Genomic DNA, 16,044 nt, shown 5'->3' on the forward strand with positions numbered 1-16,044 from the left:
TTAAAAAAATCTCTTTAATGTCTGATTTAATAGAATCTGCTGAATTTTATTTGCTTCATTCATTCTGTTGTGCTTGTTATTTGAAGCATATAAACAAAAAGCTGACCTTGCACAGATCTATAGTTGGAAAAGTCGGGGGAGGACCTCATGGACCCCTAAAAGCATCTCAGAGACCTCCAGGGCTCCTCAGACTGACCAAACATTTAGAACTATTGACCTGAAAGAATGTAAAACAGGAAAACAATGTCTACCCCAATAGAATTTGGTGTAAAACATGGACTGTGTTACAAAGTCAGATGGGTGCAGTTGTCCTGCTTAACCGCTAGTCAGGAGCTGAAGGCCAGAGACTCACGGCTGTTCCCCAGCCTGGTAGTGAACTCAGAGGCCTGTCTTGCTGTATGGTGGGACAGGAAATTGCATTTGGGAGTCTCATAGAACACACTGGAAGATGTGTTTTAGCTTGGCCAGGTTCGTGCAGGACAGGTTTTCTGCATGAAGAAAATCAATGACAGTTTCTGAAACTGCACCCTGGAAGCCTTGACCAGTTTGGGTAATAACAAGAGATTTGAAAGTGTGGGGTGTACAGGTGTTTTGCTGAATCTAGGTGGTGGTGGGTGATTATTATTATTTGGAATTCAGCTTTCAGTTCTACCTGTCTGTGAGTTCCAAATTTTGTGAAAATTAGTTGCTTAGACAAAACTTTTCTTTGCCTGTGGAAGGCTGTCAGAAAGCGAGATTTCCGGCTTATGTGCAATGTTATAGTTTAGTAACGGCTCTGCAAAGTTGTTCCTTTACCTTAAATGTAACTTATTTTGCATTTGTGCTACAGAACTGTCAGAAGTGTGCCCTTTTGTCCTCTTGTTTGGAAACTGGGTTTTTATAATGTGTGTGGTGTATCTGAAGATTATTGCCTATTATTGAACACCATTCATAGCAACCATTTGCCTTAGGCATTGTACACGTACTCTCCACTCTGCAAACTGTGTGTTCTGCCCCTTTTTAAAAAGAGGAAGCTAAGGTTCAGAGAAGCTAGGTAGTCCATTCTGAGCTTCATGTGCCAGAGGCCATTTTGTACTTACTTCAAATGCCATTGAAATAAATGCACATCAGAGAGTTGTTCTTAGCATAAGGGGTACTACTACATGTAACTTTTTACTAGCGAAATGGATGATGTTCAAGAGCTATGGTTGATGAGAAAGGTGTCCAAACCCTGGCACCAGGGACTCTGGAGCAGAACTTGAGGCCAGTGCCTGTCGGGCCTGGGTCCCCACACTCCGTCTATGTGACCTGACTATGGGTGGCCTGGCTCTGCCATTAGACTGCCACGGTGCCCTCCTCTGGTTGAACCTTTCTTGAGAAGTGCTTGTTGGAGGCCTGAGTGCAGAGCCTGTGAGAAGCCCTATGTGGTTCCTGTTGCCTGTCAGCTTGCTGGTAAAGGTCATAGGTTTGGCAGAATTTGGCCCGAGGTTTGCTTTCTCATAACGTACCACTCAGTAGCAAGGTTGGGAGGAAGGTGGCTATAGCTATTTCTGGAAGCTGCTTAGGGAGCTGCCTCTCCCTAAATTGGTACATAATTTGCAGGGCCTGTTGCAAGATGAAAATGCAGAACCCCTTCTTGAAAGATTATTAGGAATTTCAAGACAGAGACAACAGAGCATGAAGCCTTGTGCGAGGTCCTTCTAAGCACAGAGCCAGTGTGACTGCACAGAACACACCCATGAAGCCAGCTCTGCCCCCACCATCTGACCACTCTTAAGTGGCCAGTTAGCATAGGTCACTCCTCAGCCTGCTAGGCCCACACCCTTAGGGATGTTGTGAGGCTTAAATAAGAAATAGCCACTTTACAAGCAGGGTCAATTAGTGTGGGCTCTGGTTTCTGTGTGAGGTAGTTTGCTAACATGAGAGGGTATCTGATTAGCTAAAATGATAACACTGACAGATCAAATTCAAAATAACTAAATCTTCCCCGTGTTCCTTTATGCCACATGACTCCTGCATCTTTTGCTACCAGCACCTATTTGATACCAGAGGGGAGGGGGTCCATTCAGGATGGGACAGGAGCATCAGCAAAAATGCAGAGGTGGGGAAGTGCTCCATCTTCTTGGAAACCAAGCTGGCAAGGGTAATGGAATGAAAGAGATCATGGATATTTTTGAGACTATGAGGAAATCAATACGCTGGTGTTGCCCAGTGCAGAAGCCATATGTGGCTATTAAGCACTTGAGATGTGGCTGCTCCAAATTGAGATGTGCTGTCCATGTAAAGAACACACTGGATTTCAAAGACTTGCCATGAAAAAAGAATGCATAATGTCTCAGTACTTTTATATTGATTATGTTGACGTGATAATATTTCCTATATGTTGGGTTTAATAAAATATCTAATTAAAATTAACTTCACCTGTTACTTTCTAATGTGGCTGCTAGAAACTGTTACATCCTGCATGGGGTTCACATTCCAGTTCAGTTGCATGTGCTGCTACCGATTGTTCTACTTACACACACAAACACACACACACACACACTTCTGCACACAACCCAGAGGGGTCAGAGACCCCAGGAGCCCCCGCTTCTAGTGCCTAGGCTAAGCCTTGGAGTAGAAGATAAAGCTGGGAGGGTGGGTGAGGAGGTGAGTGCACGGAGCTCCAGGCTAACAGAGTGGAACATTTGTTCTTTGAGCACTGGGGAGCTATGGATTGCTTACTAGCAGCAAGGTGACTTGTGCAGGGTATATCAGGGAGATTTGTTGGGGGAAGAGGTAGAGGCGGCAGGAAGTGAATACAGAACGAGAAATCAGGACAGTGGTTAGGGGACTGTTGCCTTCCTCTTGAATCAAGTTCACATAACACATCTGGACTGATGAAACTCTTTCTCAGGAAGCTGAGGAAAAGCCCATGAAAGTATGTTCCTCCCTGTGCTGAGACCAAGTAGTTGCAATGAACAATTAACATGTGACCCAGATGCACCTTTTGCCTTGGCTGATCCAAGCAGGTTCATAATTCTCGCCTGGGCCCACGGTTGGCCCTGGCTGCCAGCTGCCTGGCTCCAGACCTTTCTTCTCTTAATCGTTTCAAGTACTTCTCTGCTCCCTGGAAACAGGCACTCCCATCAGTCACGTTCCAGAGGAGGGGAAGAGGAACTTGACAAGTATCAGCTACAAAAGCCTCCTGAACAAAAGAAGTCCTTTAAGACCTATATGAATACCAGTTTTTTGTGAAAATAATCATGATGTTGAGAGCCTTTTTTTTTTTTTTAACTCTTTTTGGAAGGTAACTTTTGAGAAAAGAAAACACCTGCTGCTCCTCAGGCTGTTTCAAAACACTGCCTATGGTTTGAAAGTTCAGAGATATGCATGTGGTGTGAAGCATTTGCAGGCATAATATGTGTAGTCTGGGAAAAGCAGACCCAGAGAGTGTTTGTAGCAAGGCGAGGCCTTTTAGCTGCATTTAGATGATGCTGGGATTGGGGTGGGCACGGGGTGCAGCGGTGGGGAGGAAGAACTGTGTGTGTTCCTCTTGAGAATAGAGGTTATGTCGAGAGGATTAACAGTTTTTTTTTTGTTGTTGTTGTTGTTGTTGTTTTTTGTTTTTTTTTTTTTTGAGACGGAGTTGCGCTCTAGTCGCCCAGGCTGTAGTGCAATGGCGTTATCTCAGCTCACTGCCGTCTCTGCCTCCCAGGTTCAAGCGATTCTCCTGCCTCAGCCTCCCGAGTAGCTGGAATTACAGGTACCCGCCACCATGCCTGGCTAATTGTTTGTATTTTTAGTAGAGACAGGGTTTCGCCATGTTGGGCAGGCTGGTCTCGAACTCCTGACCTCAGGTGATCCTCCCGCCTCGGCCTCCCAAAGTGCTGGGATTACAGGCATGAGCCACCGTGCCTGGCCAACAGTTTTCTTTGAAGTTCAGCTATTTGCAGGACCAAAGGTAGTTCTAATTACTTTCACCTGTACCTCCACCAAAAAAAGAAATAAACCAACCATGAATAATTGCTGATTTTTAATTGAAAGCATTATTCCAGGAACAACTGGTTGACCTTGTTTGCAGAGGAAGTGGTGAAGACTGATTGATATGACGATCCAGCTTCTAAAGATTTTGCTGCTTAATCTGAAGCACATTGGATTTCTGTTTCGATAGGCTTTCTTTTTTTTGTTTTTATTATTACAACTAATATGTATTCTTTTCACAGGGCGAACCTTTCCTACACACCCATACTTCTCTGCCCAGCTTGGAGCAGGACAGCTGTCGCTTTACAACATTTTGAAGGCCTACTCACTTCTAGACCAGGAAGTAGGATATTGCCAAGGTCTCAGCTTTGTAGCAGGCATTTTGCTTCTTCATATGAGCGAGGAAGAGGCGTTTAAAATGCTCAAGTTTCTGATGTTTGATGTGGGGCTGCGGAAACAGTATCGGCCAGACATGATTATTTTACAGGTATAGAGCATTCCTTATGTCTTTAATACAACAAAATGCTAAGAGTGTTTCTTATCCCTCTTCAGATATGCCTCAGGAACTTTTTCACCGTCGGGTAACATTGTAATAGCTGTCACTGCTGATAAAGGACTCCGTGCTAGGCGTTATTCCAAGCGCTTCATCTGCACTTCCCTCTAATAACATAACAGGCAGACACTGTTCATTGTTTCGTTTTGTAGATTGGAAAACGGAGGCTCCAAGAGATTATAAATTGGTCCCAGTCACACAGCTAGCAAGTGTCAGAGCCGGACTGGAAACCCAGACCTCTCTGACTTTAGGGCCTTCCCTCTTTCCCCCATCAGCCATGAGATGATTTCACTACCACCTCCCAGCCTCTGCATCTGCTCTTCCTCTGCCTCACCCCCACCCTTGTCATCTCAGGTTCAGCTCAAATATCGCATCCTGGGAGAAGCTCATTCTGACTACCCTGATGTTGTGTTCCCCACTTCCACCCTGGGCACACTACGTCGCATTATCCTGGCTCATTTGTTTTGCACAACACAGCCACTGCCAGAAATGCTCTTGTTTCCAGAATCATCTACCTGTCTATTTTCTGATTTTCCAAAGCATGTGAACTTTAGGAGAGGGAAGGGATCTTTTATGGGTCTTGGAGCCAAGTCCCTAGTTTCTGAAACAGTGCCTGGGTTGAAGTAGGCACCCCATAAGTATTTGTTGAATGAATAGTTCTGTCAGAGAAAACCAAATGTAGTAGCGTATTCCAAGTACCATGTGCTGCTCTTGCTGCCTGTCAGAGGGAAAACTCTGGATCCTGCTTCAGGAATATTCCTAAATGTTGCAGCACGTGTTGATATGTTCGTTTACCAGTAAGATACTGTGCCTTTGGAGCTTTAGACAGTATCCTGGGAGGGAATACATTAGAGCCAAGGACTTACTTTGAGAGTACCAAATTATGTGATTCAAAATCTTTTCACCTTGATCTGTGAACATGGACCACATGAATGCAAACACCATAGAAGGAAGTCAACTCATTCACTGAAAGATTTTGACCACATAACACTTTCTATCCGTACCGTGAGGTTCTTCCTACATTCCCTTTATTAACTTTAAAGACAGCGGTCACCAGGCAGTGGAATTTTCGAGTTTTCTATAATTTATGTAACACACAACTCTATTGGGGCTGGTGGCTTTGGTTGATTAGATTGTCTTCGATACGGGAGAGCCACAGCTGGTGCTTATGGGATTATATTATCTGAGCCTCTGAAAACGGTTTTGTTTTCTTTTTCTCAGTTTAGACAGGACATACCCAACTTGGTGGATCTTAGCAGGGTTCTGAGCCTCTGTAGGTTATTGTTTCTTTAGGCTTAGGCCATGGGACTGCTCAGATCTGGGCTGGCTCTTGGACCTCTGTGAGCCTGTAACTCTTGGTGGCACTGCTAGGAACTGGCATGAGCTTTCTGCCAGAATCATGTCATTCTGTGAAGTTGGATCCACTTTAGTTGGAAAAAGTTTTTATTTAATCTTAAGACGCACACTCGTCTTCTTGTTTTAACTTGCCAGGGATCTGGATATTCCATATGTTATACACCAAAATAAATTATGGTTGTCCTGCCTATTGAGTAATTTCAGGGGTCCAGAGGGAATTTGCTGAGTGAACATGTACAGTGGACTCCTACGGAATCATAAAATGCCCCTAATTCAGTCTTAGTGAAGAGACTGGCTTCTTATTTCTAATTCCTCCGGGCTTGGGTTTTGCAAAGAGTGTGTATTTGTAGGAGAATTTATGAAATGTTTGCACAAGACAGATGTTTAGATCTTCTTAGCCAAGGAATACAAGGGAACAATAAAAAGGAAGTGACAGAAGAAGACCCAGTGTTAGCGTCCTGGGCCTACACCCAGCCAGTGCCTGGCATCAGCGGGCACTCGGGAAGCACTTGTTGGATGAATTAGTAGCTAAGCTCAGTGGATCACAAGCCAAATAGAATGTTGGAAGTTCTAGTAAGTCTTCTCTCACACCCACCCTGTGAGCAGTAGGCATAACTTTATCGCTATGGCAGATCCCTAATTCTCGGCCCCGTTGGCCGTCTTCCTGCAGATCCAGATGTACCAGCTCTCAAGGTTGCTTCATGATTACCACAGAGACCTCTACAATCACCTGGAGGAGCACGAGATCGGCCCCAGCCTCTACGCCGCCCCCTGGTTCCTCACCATGTTTGCCTCACAGTTCCCGCTGGGATTCGTAGCCAGAGTCTTTGGTGAGCATTAGTAAATCTGTTTGCCAGAACCAGCCTTCTTTTATTAGAGGGGAAACTTTTCCTGTCTGTCCGTGGTGATTCTTATTTTTATACCTGTAGCTCTTACCAGAACAGGGTATTGTTTAGTCTAAGATTAGTCAGGGGTGGGTTTTGTGACTTTGGAGTCCTCCTTAACTTCTGATAATCACGGGGCTTCCCTAGATGCCTTCATCTTGTGGGATGTGGATCTGAGCCCCTCACCATGAGGCTCTCCCTAGAGCAGACATTTGGAGGACTTGGCTGAGGAGCCGCAGGTGTATGTTTCTCATGTGCCTTCCTCAGCTGCTCTGGGTTGCGAGTGTTGATTGATGCTGACCGTGGGCCTCTGGGCTCTTTCTAGATTCCCTTGGCATCGCCTCCTCCCCTTTCTCTTCTTGCCCTGTCCTTGGCTCTGCATTTTCTCCCAAGTCACTCTCTTAGAGATCAGTGTCAGGACCTTGAGTAACACCTCCTTGTGGATGGCTCGCCCTCCCGCCTCAGCCTTGACACCTCACGAAGGCCTCCTGCCCCTGCGCCCACGTGTCACAGCCACTGCCACTCCCGTGCCCCGCTATTAACCTTAGGTGGTTCATGTGTAAAACCTGCCTTTATATTCTTGATTTACCTTTTGAGAACATTGTCAAAGTTAGGTGGGTGTTCATACACAAAGCCTTCAACCTGCCTTCATATGCAGGGATAGGGCTGTCCACGTGGATATCAGGAACCGAGTGGAATGTTGTGAGCACTGTCAGTTCGGGCACAGTTTGTTTTCTCTCCTTCAGAATAAAAGTGATATTTTTTGACAATTCAGATTTTTTTTTTTATTGTAAAGGAGGAGGTTACTAAAAAAAGATAGTTATTATATGTCAAGTGTTTTTAAGCATCACTTGACAGCTTAAAAACATGTGATCTTTAAAAAATTTGTTTTTAGGATTAGAGAGCATCTTAAGGGAAGTGTTCAAAGACATTGATACTACTTCAGGCATGCTTTGGGTAAACATCTTAAATATCCAAATTCTAGAAATCCTAAAATTTGCTTTTTAATATAAGTAGGCATTTACCCTTCTCTCTTTTCCTTTCCCCCAAAATACTAGATTTTTATTATTCACTTCTATCTACAAGAACCTTTAAAGAGTTTCCCATTTTGCTTTACTGTAAGAATTCATGTTCTTTCTTTTCTGTCCCTGAAAAAATAAAATCACTAAATTAAAATAGATACAAAAAGCTATCTCCTGGTTAAGCATATCTTTAGTGAGATTTCATGAAGGTTTATACCATAGTTTAAAAAAAAAAGATAACTAAAAGCCTCAAAATTGTGTGCTTAGTACAGACACTAAAATCTCAAGCTCTAGGCTTTAAGCTTTCTTGCCAATAACTTCTATGTTTTTGACTTTTCTAACCCTGGAAATTAAAAAGAAAATTATTAATCCACCTTCCTTACATTTTCTCCACATTTTAGCTATGATTTTCATATGGGGTCATGAAGAGGAGTGAGAATGGAAATGGGGAGGAGGGAGCGCTGTTTGTTAATGGTTTGTAAACAGCTCAGGCATTAAATTACTTGGTTAGTGAAGAAAATTCTACCAAGGCAACCGGGCTGACCACAGACTAGAGGGGCTGAGGGGTCATCCCTGAGTCATCCCTGCCCTGGGGCCCCAGGCACTGGAGCTGCTGCTTGCAGAAAGTTCTGGGGCTCTGGAAGAGAAATTTTTCCTTCGGCTCATAAATGGGTAAAAAGACATTAACAAACAAGCAAACTCCACTTTGGAAATGATAGCCCTTCTGTTGCAGAGTAATTTGAAGCTCTCTGAAGCTCACTCTAATGATTTCATAAATCAAAGCTGCAGCCTGTAAAGGTAAGATATTTTTCTGTAGACTTAGTAGGCAGTGGTGAGACTCGGCGTTTCATAAACATTATACATAGAGATGCCAGTGTCTACATCATTCCCAGATCCCACAGACTCCTGCTGTGCTAAGTGGGTCGTTGTCCACCTGGCCAAGGGCTCCTGGGATTAGAGGCAGGAAGTGGGATCTCCAGGCTGCACTGGGTTGTGATGTCACTTTGCAAGAACTGCTTTCCCCCCACCCCCAACAGTCCATCCCATCTTTCAGTACTTAAAAACAGAAAAGATAGGTTTTTACAAACCATTTCAATTTTTAGCACTGATGACTTAGAGAACAGTGATGGAGATAGCTTAGTTTTATATTTCAAAGCCTGCCATTCAGACACTATAGTCTTTTTTGGCCTAGGGCCCATTTCATTATAAGCCTTTAAGTCTGGATAAACTCTAAAAACACATAGACCTTTGTTGACTGTTCACTAATATATATATAAGTAAAATATTTCAGTTTGCACCAGCATAGCTCGTATATTAGTTAATAGGTTATCTGGCATTCAGTATGTATCTGCTCCTCGGAGGGGCAGCTGCCAGTGATGTGTGTGCCTTAACCGTCACACGGTACTCACACCTTGCTGAATGGCAGTTCTTCTGCCTGGTGTCACATAATGTCAGTAGCCCCTTTCTGTCTTTTCCTAGTTTGAGTGCAGCAGGGCCCTGGGAGAGACACTTGCTCTATTCACTTTCTCATCACGTCTACGTTTGGGGGAAAAAAGAGAATCTAAAAAACAGGACCTGGCTTGCTCCTGAAGGAGCAGGAGGCTGCAGTGTTCAGCCCCTGATTTTTTTTTTTTTTTTTTGGGAGACGGAGTCTCACTCTGTTCCCCAGGCTGGAGTGCAGTGGCACGATCTCAGCTCACTTCAAGCTCCGCCTCCCGGGTTCAGGCCCTTCTCCTGCCTCAGCCTCCTGAGTAACTGGGACTACAGGCGCCCGCCACCTCGCCTGGCTAATTTTCAGCCCCTGATTCTATAGGACGTGCTGCCACATAGATGAGGGAGGAGGTGGAATATAAAAATTAAGCGTTTGGCAAAAACCACAGAAGCCACCTGCAATATAGTGAAGGCTTCAGAGAGGCTTTAGGATGAAAATAGACTGAAAACAAGATTGTTTCTGTGGCCAGGAAAATCTCCGGCTATTCAGGTAACATGATGCCGCGTGATGATGAGTGTGTGTTCAGTCTGTTTATGCTGTTGTTCTGCACAGCACTGTCATCTGCCTTCAGCGTCCCCTTTACCCATTACTCATAGAATGTACGGGAGCCACAGCTGGAGGGCTGCAGCCTTCCAGGAGAAAGTTGAGAAGGCTCAGCCTTGACAAAGACAAAGGTGGCTGGAAAAGAGATGCAGTGTAAGCTCACACAGGAAGATTGCACTTTGAGATCATGAAGTTTAGTTTCAAATAGAGTTCCAATACACAGTAACGCAATAAGAGAGTTGCTGAAATGTCCTCAAAGAAAAGTAGTTCCTTCGTGTTGTTCTCAGTGAATACAGTGCAAAGTAGCAGAGTCAGCTGAATTTAAGATTCCTCTTTATTTCCTGCCTGATAAAACCTCTTGCCTGTTTCTAGGTGGCTTGAAAAAGGAGAGGAGAGAAGGAAGAGGCACGAGAAGAGTCCCACTGAAAGGTTGTGGGCTACAGTGTTGTGAGCTAGGCTAGTGCCGCACTGTGCTGGGGGGCGGGGGGCTCCAGCGGTTCACTTTCTCCTAGGGAGGTTTTCAGATGCAGGACATTTGCTCACTCTTCAATAAGGAGAGTTATTGTTTTTTGTTTGTTTGTTTGTTTGTTTTGTTTTTTAATTCTAGAATGTAAATGTATAAGGATACTAGACGACAGGCAAAATAAAAATAATTGGTTTGGGGCAGTGGGTTTATAGGTAACATTTTTCTTTACTATTGTTTTAAAATTAGATGTAATTTTAAAAATTTCCAAAGCCAAAAAACAGTACAAATTCTTTAAAGGATGTAGATGTTGCCCCCAAGTGTCATCAGACAAATTTAGGAGGCCCTTCCTCCCAAGTAAAGCTTCCTGCGGTCCTTCCTTCAACTCTTCAAGCACATTCCTGCTTTGTGCACCCAAATGATCTCCCGATTTAAGACCTCCCCTGTCTCACAGAAGCTTCTGGGGCTGAGCTTTCTCAGGCCTTGGAGGGATGGACGCTTTGAATGGGAGGAGTGGGGTGAGTGGAGCACCTCTGGCAGCAGGCATTTGGGAGTCTCTGGAGTCTCTGGCAGGAATCAGTCAGCCTAGTCTCCAAAGGTGGCCTTTCTCTGACACTAACTAGCCCTTGCAGGGATCCTACCCGTAACCTGCATCTCATTAACATCATCTCCTTACCAGTGCACTGACCTAGTGAGGAAAGGAACAAAAAGCATTCAGTGACTCCTGCGGTGCTCCGGGGGAAGTTAGAATTGCTTGGCTGGGGCAGAGGCCCCTGGTGATCTGGAGCTGCCCGCCCCCATTTGCCCACCTGCCCTGCACAACCAGTGGCCCTGCCTTGCCAGCCAGACTGTTTTTCAGGCTCCTGCACACCTCCCTGTATTGACACCCTCTTTTCCTTTTATTCAGAGTATTAATCCCCGAGTTCTGACCTAGGAAATTTTCATTAGTTCTTCAAGCAGTCACCTTTCCGTGGGCCTTTTCTTTCCTCTTTGTTCTCGTAACACCCTGGGCATAACTCTACCGAACCAGAACTCCTTGGTGTCTCTGCAGCGTGTGCTTTGTCCTTTGCTCATGGCTTGATCCCCAGAGCCTAACACAGTGCCTGGCGTGTATTAGATGCTCAATGGATGCTCATCAAGTTAAAGTAGAAGGTACTCAGCAGAGTTCTCTTCAGGTGTTGTGAATAGCATTAGGAAAGAACATTTATTTTTTAATTACATTAAATACAAACAGATTTAATAAAATAAATCATATGCCCAGGGCTATGTCTTAATTTTTTTAACATATCAATAAAGAGACTTTAAAACACATACACCACCCCCTCACCTCCAAATTTCCTTTCCTTTCCTTTCCAGGAAAGTCTCCGTTTGGAATCATAGGAAGCACTTACTAAGTTGATTTATTGTGAAAAACCAAGATCCTAATAAATCTCAGAAGATCTGCTGTTAACCTAAAGAGACCACTGATTTGGATTGTGTATTTGGTTGTGCTTACAAAAGTTTCCCAGTAATCGTTCATTTTAATTGGCGTAGATGTGGTACTGTACCTAATTTAAGGCACTCGTCCCTCTGAGAGTAAAGAGATCAAGCTATAGAAAATCACTGGTGTGGCAGGGAAAGCCTTTCCCCAGGATCCCTGCAAAAAAGGTCTTGATTTTTGTTCTGAAAGATGCCCTCAATTTTTGTTCAGCTATAAATGTTCATATATTGAAAGGAGGTCTAGGAAGTCTTACTGTCTAAACCACTGAAACTTCAGATTTACTTTAGAGTTTTGTTTCTGGAAATGTCATTTCTGTTTAAAAATACATTTTTGTTATAGTATTTTAGATCTTTTTATTTTCTGTAGTGGGAGATTATATGGGTAGACTATATTTTATAAACCAGATGTTTCAGAGGAATATTCTTCAATTGGCCTGCCTTGGTATATGTTACACTTACCCTGAAAAGCTCAGATTTCAAAGACACAGTTCTCTAGTATGTCTTCCCAGCCTCAACAACCAGACTTAAGAAGGAAGTGAAGGATTCATCTTTCCCACTTTCCTGTGGCCACCTTGAGCCATCAGTAGTTGTGATGTTTGTGGAAAGAGTGTGGGCCCTGAGCTGGGTGGGAGAAGCAGGCTGATCTCAGCACTGGCATGGCTTAGGGCTGCACCCATCTCAGCTCACGTGGTTAATTAAGGGTTTTGTGATGGTCACAGAGGATCTTGGGGGCTATCCTAGCCAGCGGGCCTGTAGATCTGTCCTCTCTCCCTGTGCTTTGTTCAGAAACTACAGGGATTCGGTTTCCCATTTGCACAGCAGCACCCAGTCTTTGCTTTTCTGTTTCTTCATGGCTTTTCAATGTTATCATATTAACCATCTTGAGAGGCATCCTGCAAGGTTCTTCCTCTCACCTGCTTTTGCTGTCCTTGATTTGATGAAATTTACAGCTTCTTTCTCTCTTCCATTATCTTTCAGCCAAAAGAAAGAGAGAAAAGAAATACTGACACTTACCTCTAATTATGTTTCTTTTTTTTTTTTTTTTTTTTTTTTTTGGAGATGGAGTCTGGCTCTGTCGCCCGGGCTGGAGTGCAGTGGCCGGATCTCGGCTCACTGCAAGCTCCGCCCCCCGGGTTTACGCCATTCTCCTGCCTCAGCCTCCCGAGTAGCTGGGACTACAGGCGCCCGCCGCCTCGCCCGGCTAGTTTTTTTTTGTATTTTTTTAGTAGAGACGGGGTTTCACCGTGTTCGCCAGGATGGTCTCGATCTCCTGACCTCGTGATCCGCCCGTCTCGGCCTCCCAAAGTGCTGGGATTACAGGCTTGAGCCACCGCGCCCGGCCTCTAATTATATTTCTACTCTGAGTTTTAAAATGTTTTGTTCTTATATTATTATTCTAGTTATTAGGTAACTTGCCTCAGTTTAGTCACCCAATAATTAGTTATCGTGGCTCTGCTTTAACCCCAGGACATTTGACTCTTTTTTTCCCCAGCGGCTTCAACTCTATGAGGAAGGGGAGATGGGGCTGGGCTTGCTGCTCAGCCGGTTGCCTTGGCCAGTGCTGCCCTCCCTCTTACCCTGCAGTCTGTATAAAAATTGCATCCATTTGCCAGCCAGTCTAAGAACGAAATATGGCCAGAACTAGAAAGTAACCTTGACAGAGTTCTTTGAACTCCCTCAGAGGGAAAAATGTTCTTTATTCCGTTATCATGTTAAACATCAGTAAACTTGTATTTAACAATGTACTTTTGCAGTTGTACAGCTGTTTTACAGTTTTTAAAGATCTTCGAATTCTATTCCTTATTTCAAAACAGAGGAAACAGGGACACTTTTTTACTTACTCTATCTTAATTTCTGATGCTTTATCTATAAAAATCTTTTAGCTTGACCCGTAAAAACATGTTTTAGTATCTCCTTTAAAACCCAGGAGCATTCCTGGAAAAATAGAATAATAAAACCTTTTTCCCTTTCCCAGTTTAACTTTTGAAGCATGTTTGAATTTTATTTTCAGAGTAAAACATAATTTTAAATGTTTATGTACTTTTATTTGCAGTACTGTCTTGACAACACTATCTGAGATACCAGGCTCTTAAAAATGAAATAAAGTTTGCAATGTGGGGCTATGTCTCCCATCCTCCTGCTCTGTAATGTGTGGAAAAGGCAATGGAATGGTATTGTGTGAGAAACTCGTCTGGTTTAACTTTCTGCATTTCTGTGTTTTCTCAGATATGATTTTTCTTCAGGGAACAGAGGTCATATTTAAAGTGGCTTTAAGTCTGTTGGGAAGCCATAAGCCCTTGATTCTGCAGCATGAAAACCTAGAAACCATAGTTGACTTTATAAAAAACACGCTACCCAACCTGGGCTTGGTACAGATGGAAAAGACCATCAATCAGGTAGGAGTCAGTCCAAACCTTGCAAATGCTTCAGCCATCCTAGATATGTAGAAACTTAAATCTCTCTTAAGCAGGAACCGTTTCCTACCACTTTGTGTTCTGAACAGCATTCTGCATCCTGGCACAGAGGAGGCATATCACAAACGTGTGGAATGATCGTGAGTGTGTGTGTTATGAGCATCATGGTGAAACGCCACATGGAAACATGGTAGCAAAGTTCAGTTGTAGAAACCAGCACAGGTTATCAGTAATTTCGTACATTTAAGAGACTTCAACTTTAGTAGCTTGGTCTTCTGAAATACGTATACCTATGCAGTGATGCACTGTAGGGTTTTGTACATTGAGTGCTTTGATTTTTGCGTGTGTGTTAAATGGTATTAATTGGAATTTTCTCAGAATAATTCTTTGATAACAAAGTTATGATAGGGAACATATATTCTTTGAATTTGTTTCATGATGTGTGTGTGTGTGTGGTTTTTTTTAACTGAATTCAGTTCAATATCTGTGGCTTCAGTACCTCCGGTTTCAGTATACAGTAGAACCATTACCCTCTGAATAGAGGCTGAGAGGTGAGTTTTACTGGGAATTACAAGTAAACTAGATGGTGAATGCCCTGGGTTGGGCATGGGAGCAGATTTTGATCCTGTACAGTCTAAGGAAGAACCTTCCAGTAATGGTTGCTGACAATGGAGGACTACACTGCTTAGCAGAGAAAGGGGCATCATTGGAAGTGTCCAGAGGCTGGGTAGCTACAAAAGCACTGGAGGAGATTTCATCATTGAGTCACTGCAGAGTCAGCAGTCAGGCCTCTCATAAACCTGGAACCCGCTCCAGATAGTCATGTGTCAGTAATAGCGATACGTTTTGAGAACTGCATCATTAGTTGATTTCATCATTGTGCAAACATCATAAATTGTACTTAAACCCAAGTGGTATAGCCTACTACACACCTACGCATGTTGTTCCTAGGCCCTACAAACCTGTACAACACATGACCATACTGAATACTGTCGGTAGTTGTAATACAAGGCAGAGTATTTGTGTATCTAAACATAACTAAACATAGAAAAGGTACGATAAAAATACGGTATTCTAATCTTATGGGACCACCATCATATATGATATGTGCAGTTCGCCGTTGACCAAATTGTTGTGATGCAACACACAACTGTATAACGAAAGCATAGAGCAATCAGGTAAAAACAAATGGTGAAATAAAGCTATTTTTGAAAAACCCTTACTCTGGAGATTTCTGATAGTCCAGAAGGAATCCATGATTCCAGTGAATTGCATCCACATGCAGTGTTTGTGATTTTCATTTGCTGCCGCACCTTAGGTGTTAAGCACAGAAAAGGATGCAACTTTGGCCTGCAAAAGAAGAGGTTTCATATCAATTGTTAACTTTGGATTTCTGCTTGCACATTGCATATGCCCTTATGAAAGAGCAGTGCTTTTCTGTTCTGCACTCATCTTTAATTGAGAGCCTCTCCATCTCTTTTCTTTCCCTGGCACATTCTTCTTGATGTGGATAGCTTTGGCTTGTTGGGGCGTTGCTTTTTGCCAGGTTGGGTGGGCATCTAAGTAGACGCACGATCCTATTCAGTCCAGGCTGCACTCCTGAGAGGATATAAAGTGGTTCACTGACTGACCCACACTCACTCTACTGCAAAGTGGAAAGGCAGGGGTTCAAACTCAAGTCTCTCTCACCTCAAAGTGCCGTAGCAGCTCTCCTACACTGCCAAGAGCCTCTGGAGGTCATTTAATTTAGAGTTTTTTCCTAATTCTAATACTGACTTTTCTACCCTTTTGATTCTTTGGTTTCTGACATTTTCATTCATTCTTTCTTTCCTTCATTCCCTTCTTACAGCTTTTGTTGCATGTACTTACATTTTATAGCTTCTAGGGCAGAGACCC

At 43.5% G+C, this 16,044-nt stretch overlaps 1 protein-coding gene across 26 annotated transcripts in view; it reads left to right on the top strand.

Moving 5' to 3' along the window:
* Nucleotides 1–16,044, top strand: part of TBC1D1 (TBC1 domain family member 1) — a 253,237-nt gene that overhangs the window by 222,852 nt on the left and 14,341 nt on the right. For 13 of the 26 annotated variants that reach the window (XM_074039523.1, XM_074039526.1, XM_074039530.1 and 10 more), the window contains 3 exons: nucleotides 4,185–4,429; nucleotides 6,522–6,681; nucleotides 13,961–14,130. In XM_074039523.1, coding sequence (XP_073895624.1) covers nucleotides 4,185–4,429; nucleotides 6,522–6,681; nucleotides 13,961–14,130 — 575 coding nt within the window. Of the gene's footprint in view, nucleotides 1–4,184; nucleotides 4,430–6,521; nucleotides 6,682–10,164; nucleotides 10,222–13,960; nucleotides 14,131–16,044 lie in introns of all 26 variants that reach the window. The other 13 variants (XM_045392240.3, XM_005554654.5, XM_005554658.5 and 10 more) reach the window with 2 other exon arrangements.

This window comes from Macaca fascicularis, chromosome 5 (genome assembly GCF_037993035.2).
Source record: "Macaca fascicularis isolate 582-1 chromosome 5, T2T-MFA8v1.1".
Lineage (NCBI taxonomy): Eukaryota > Metazoa > Chordata > Mammalia > Primates > Cercopithecidae > Macaca > Macaca fascicularis.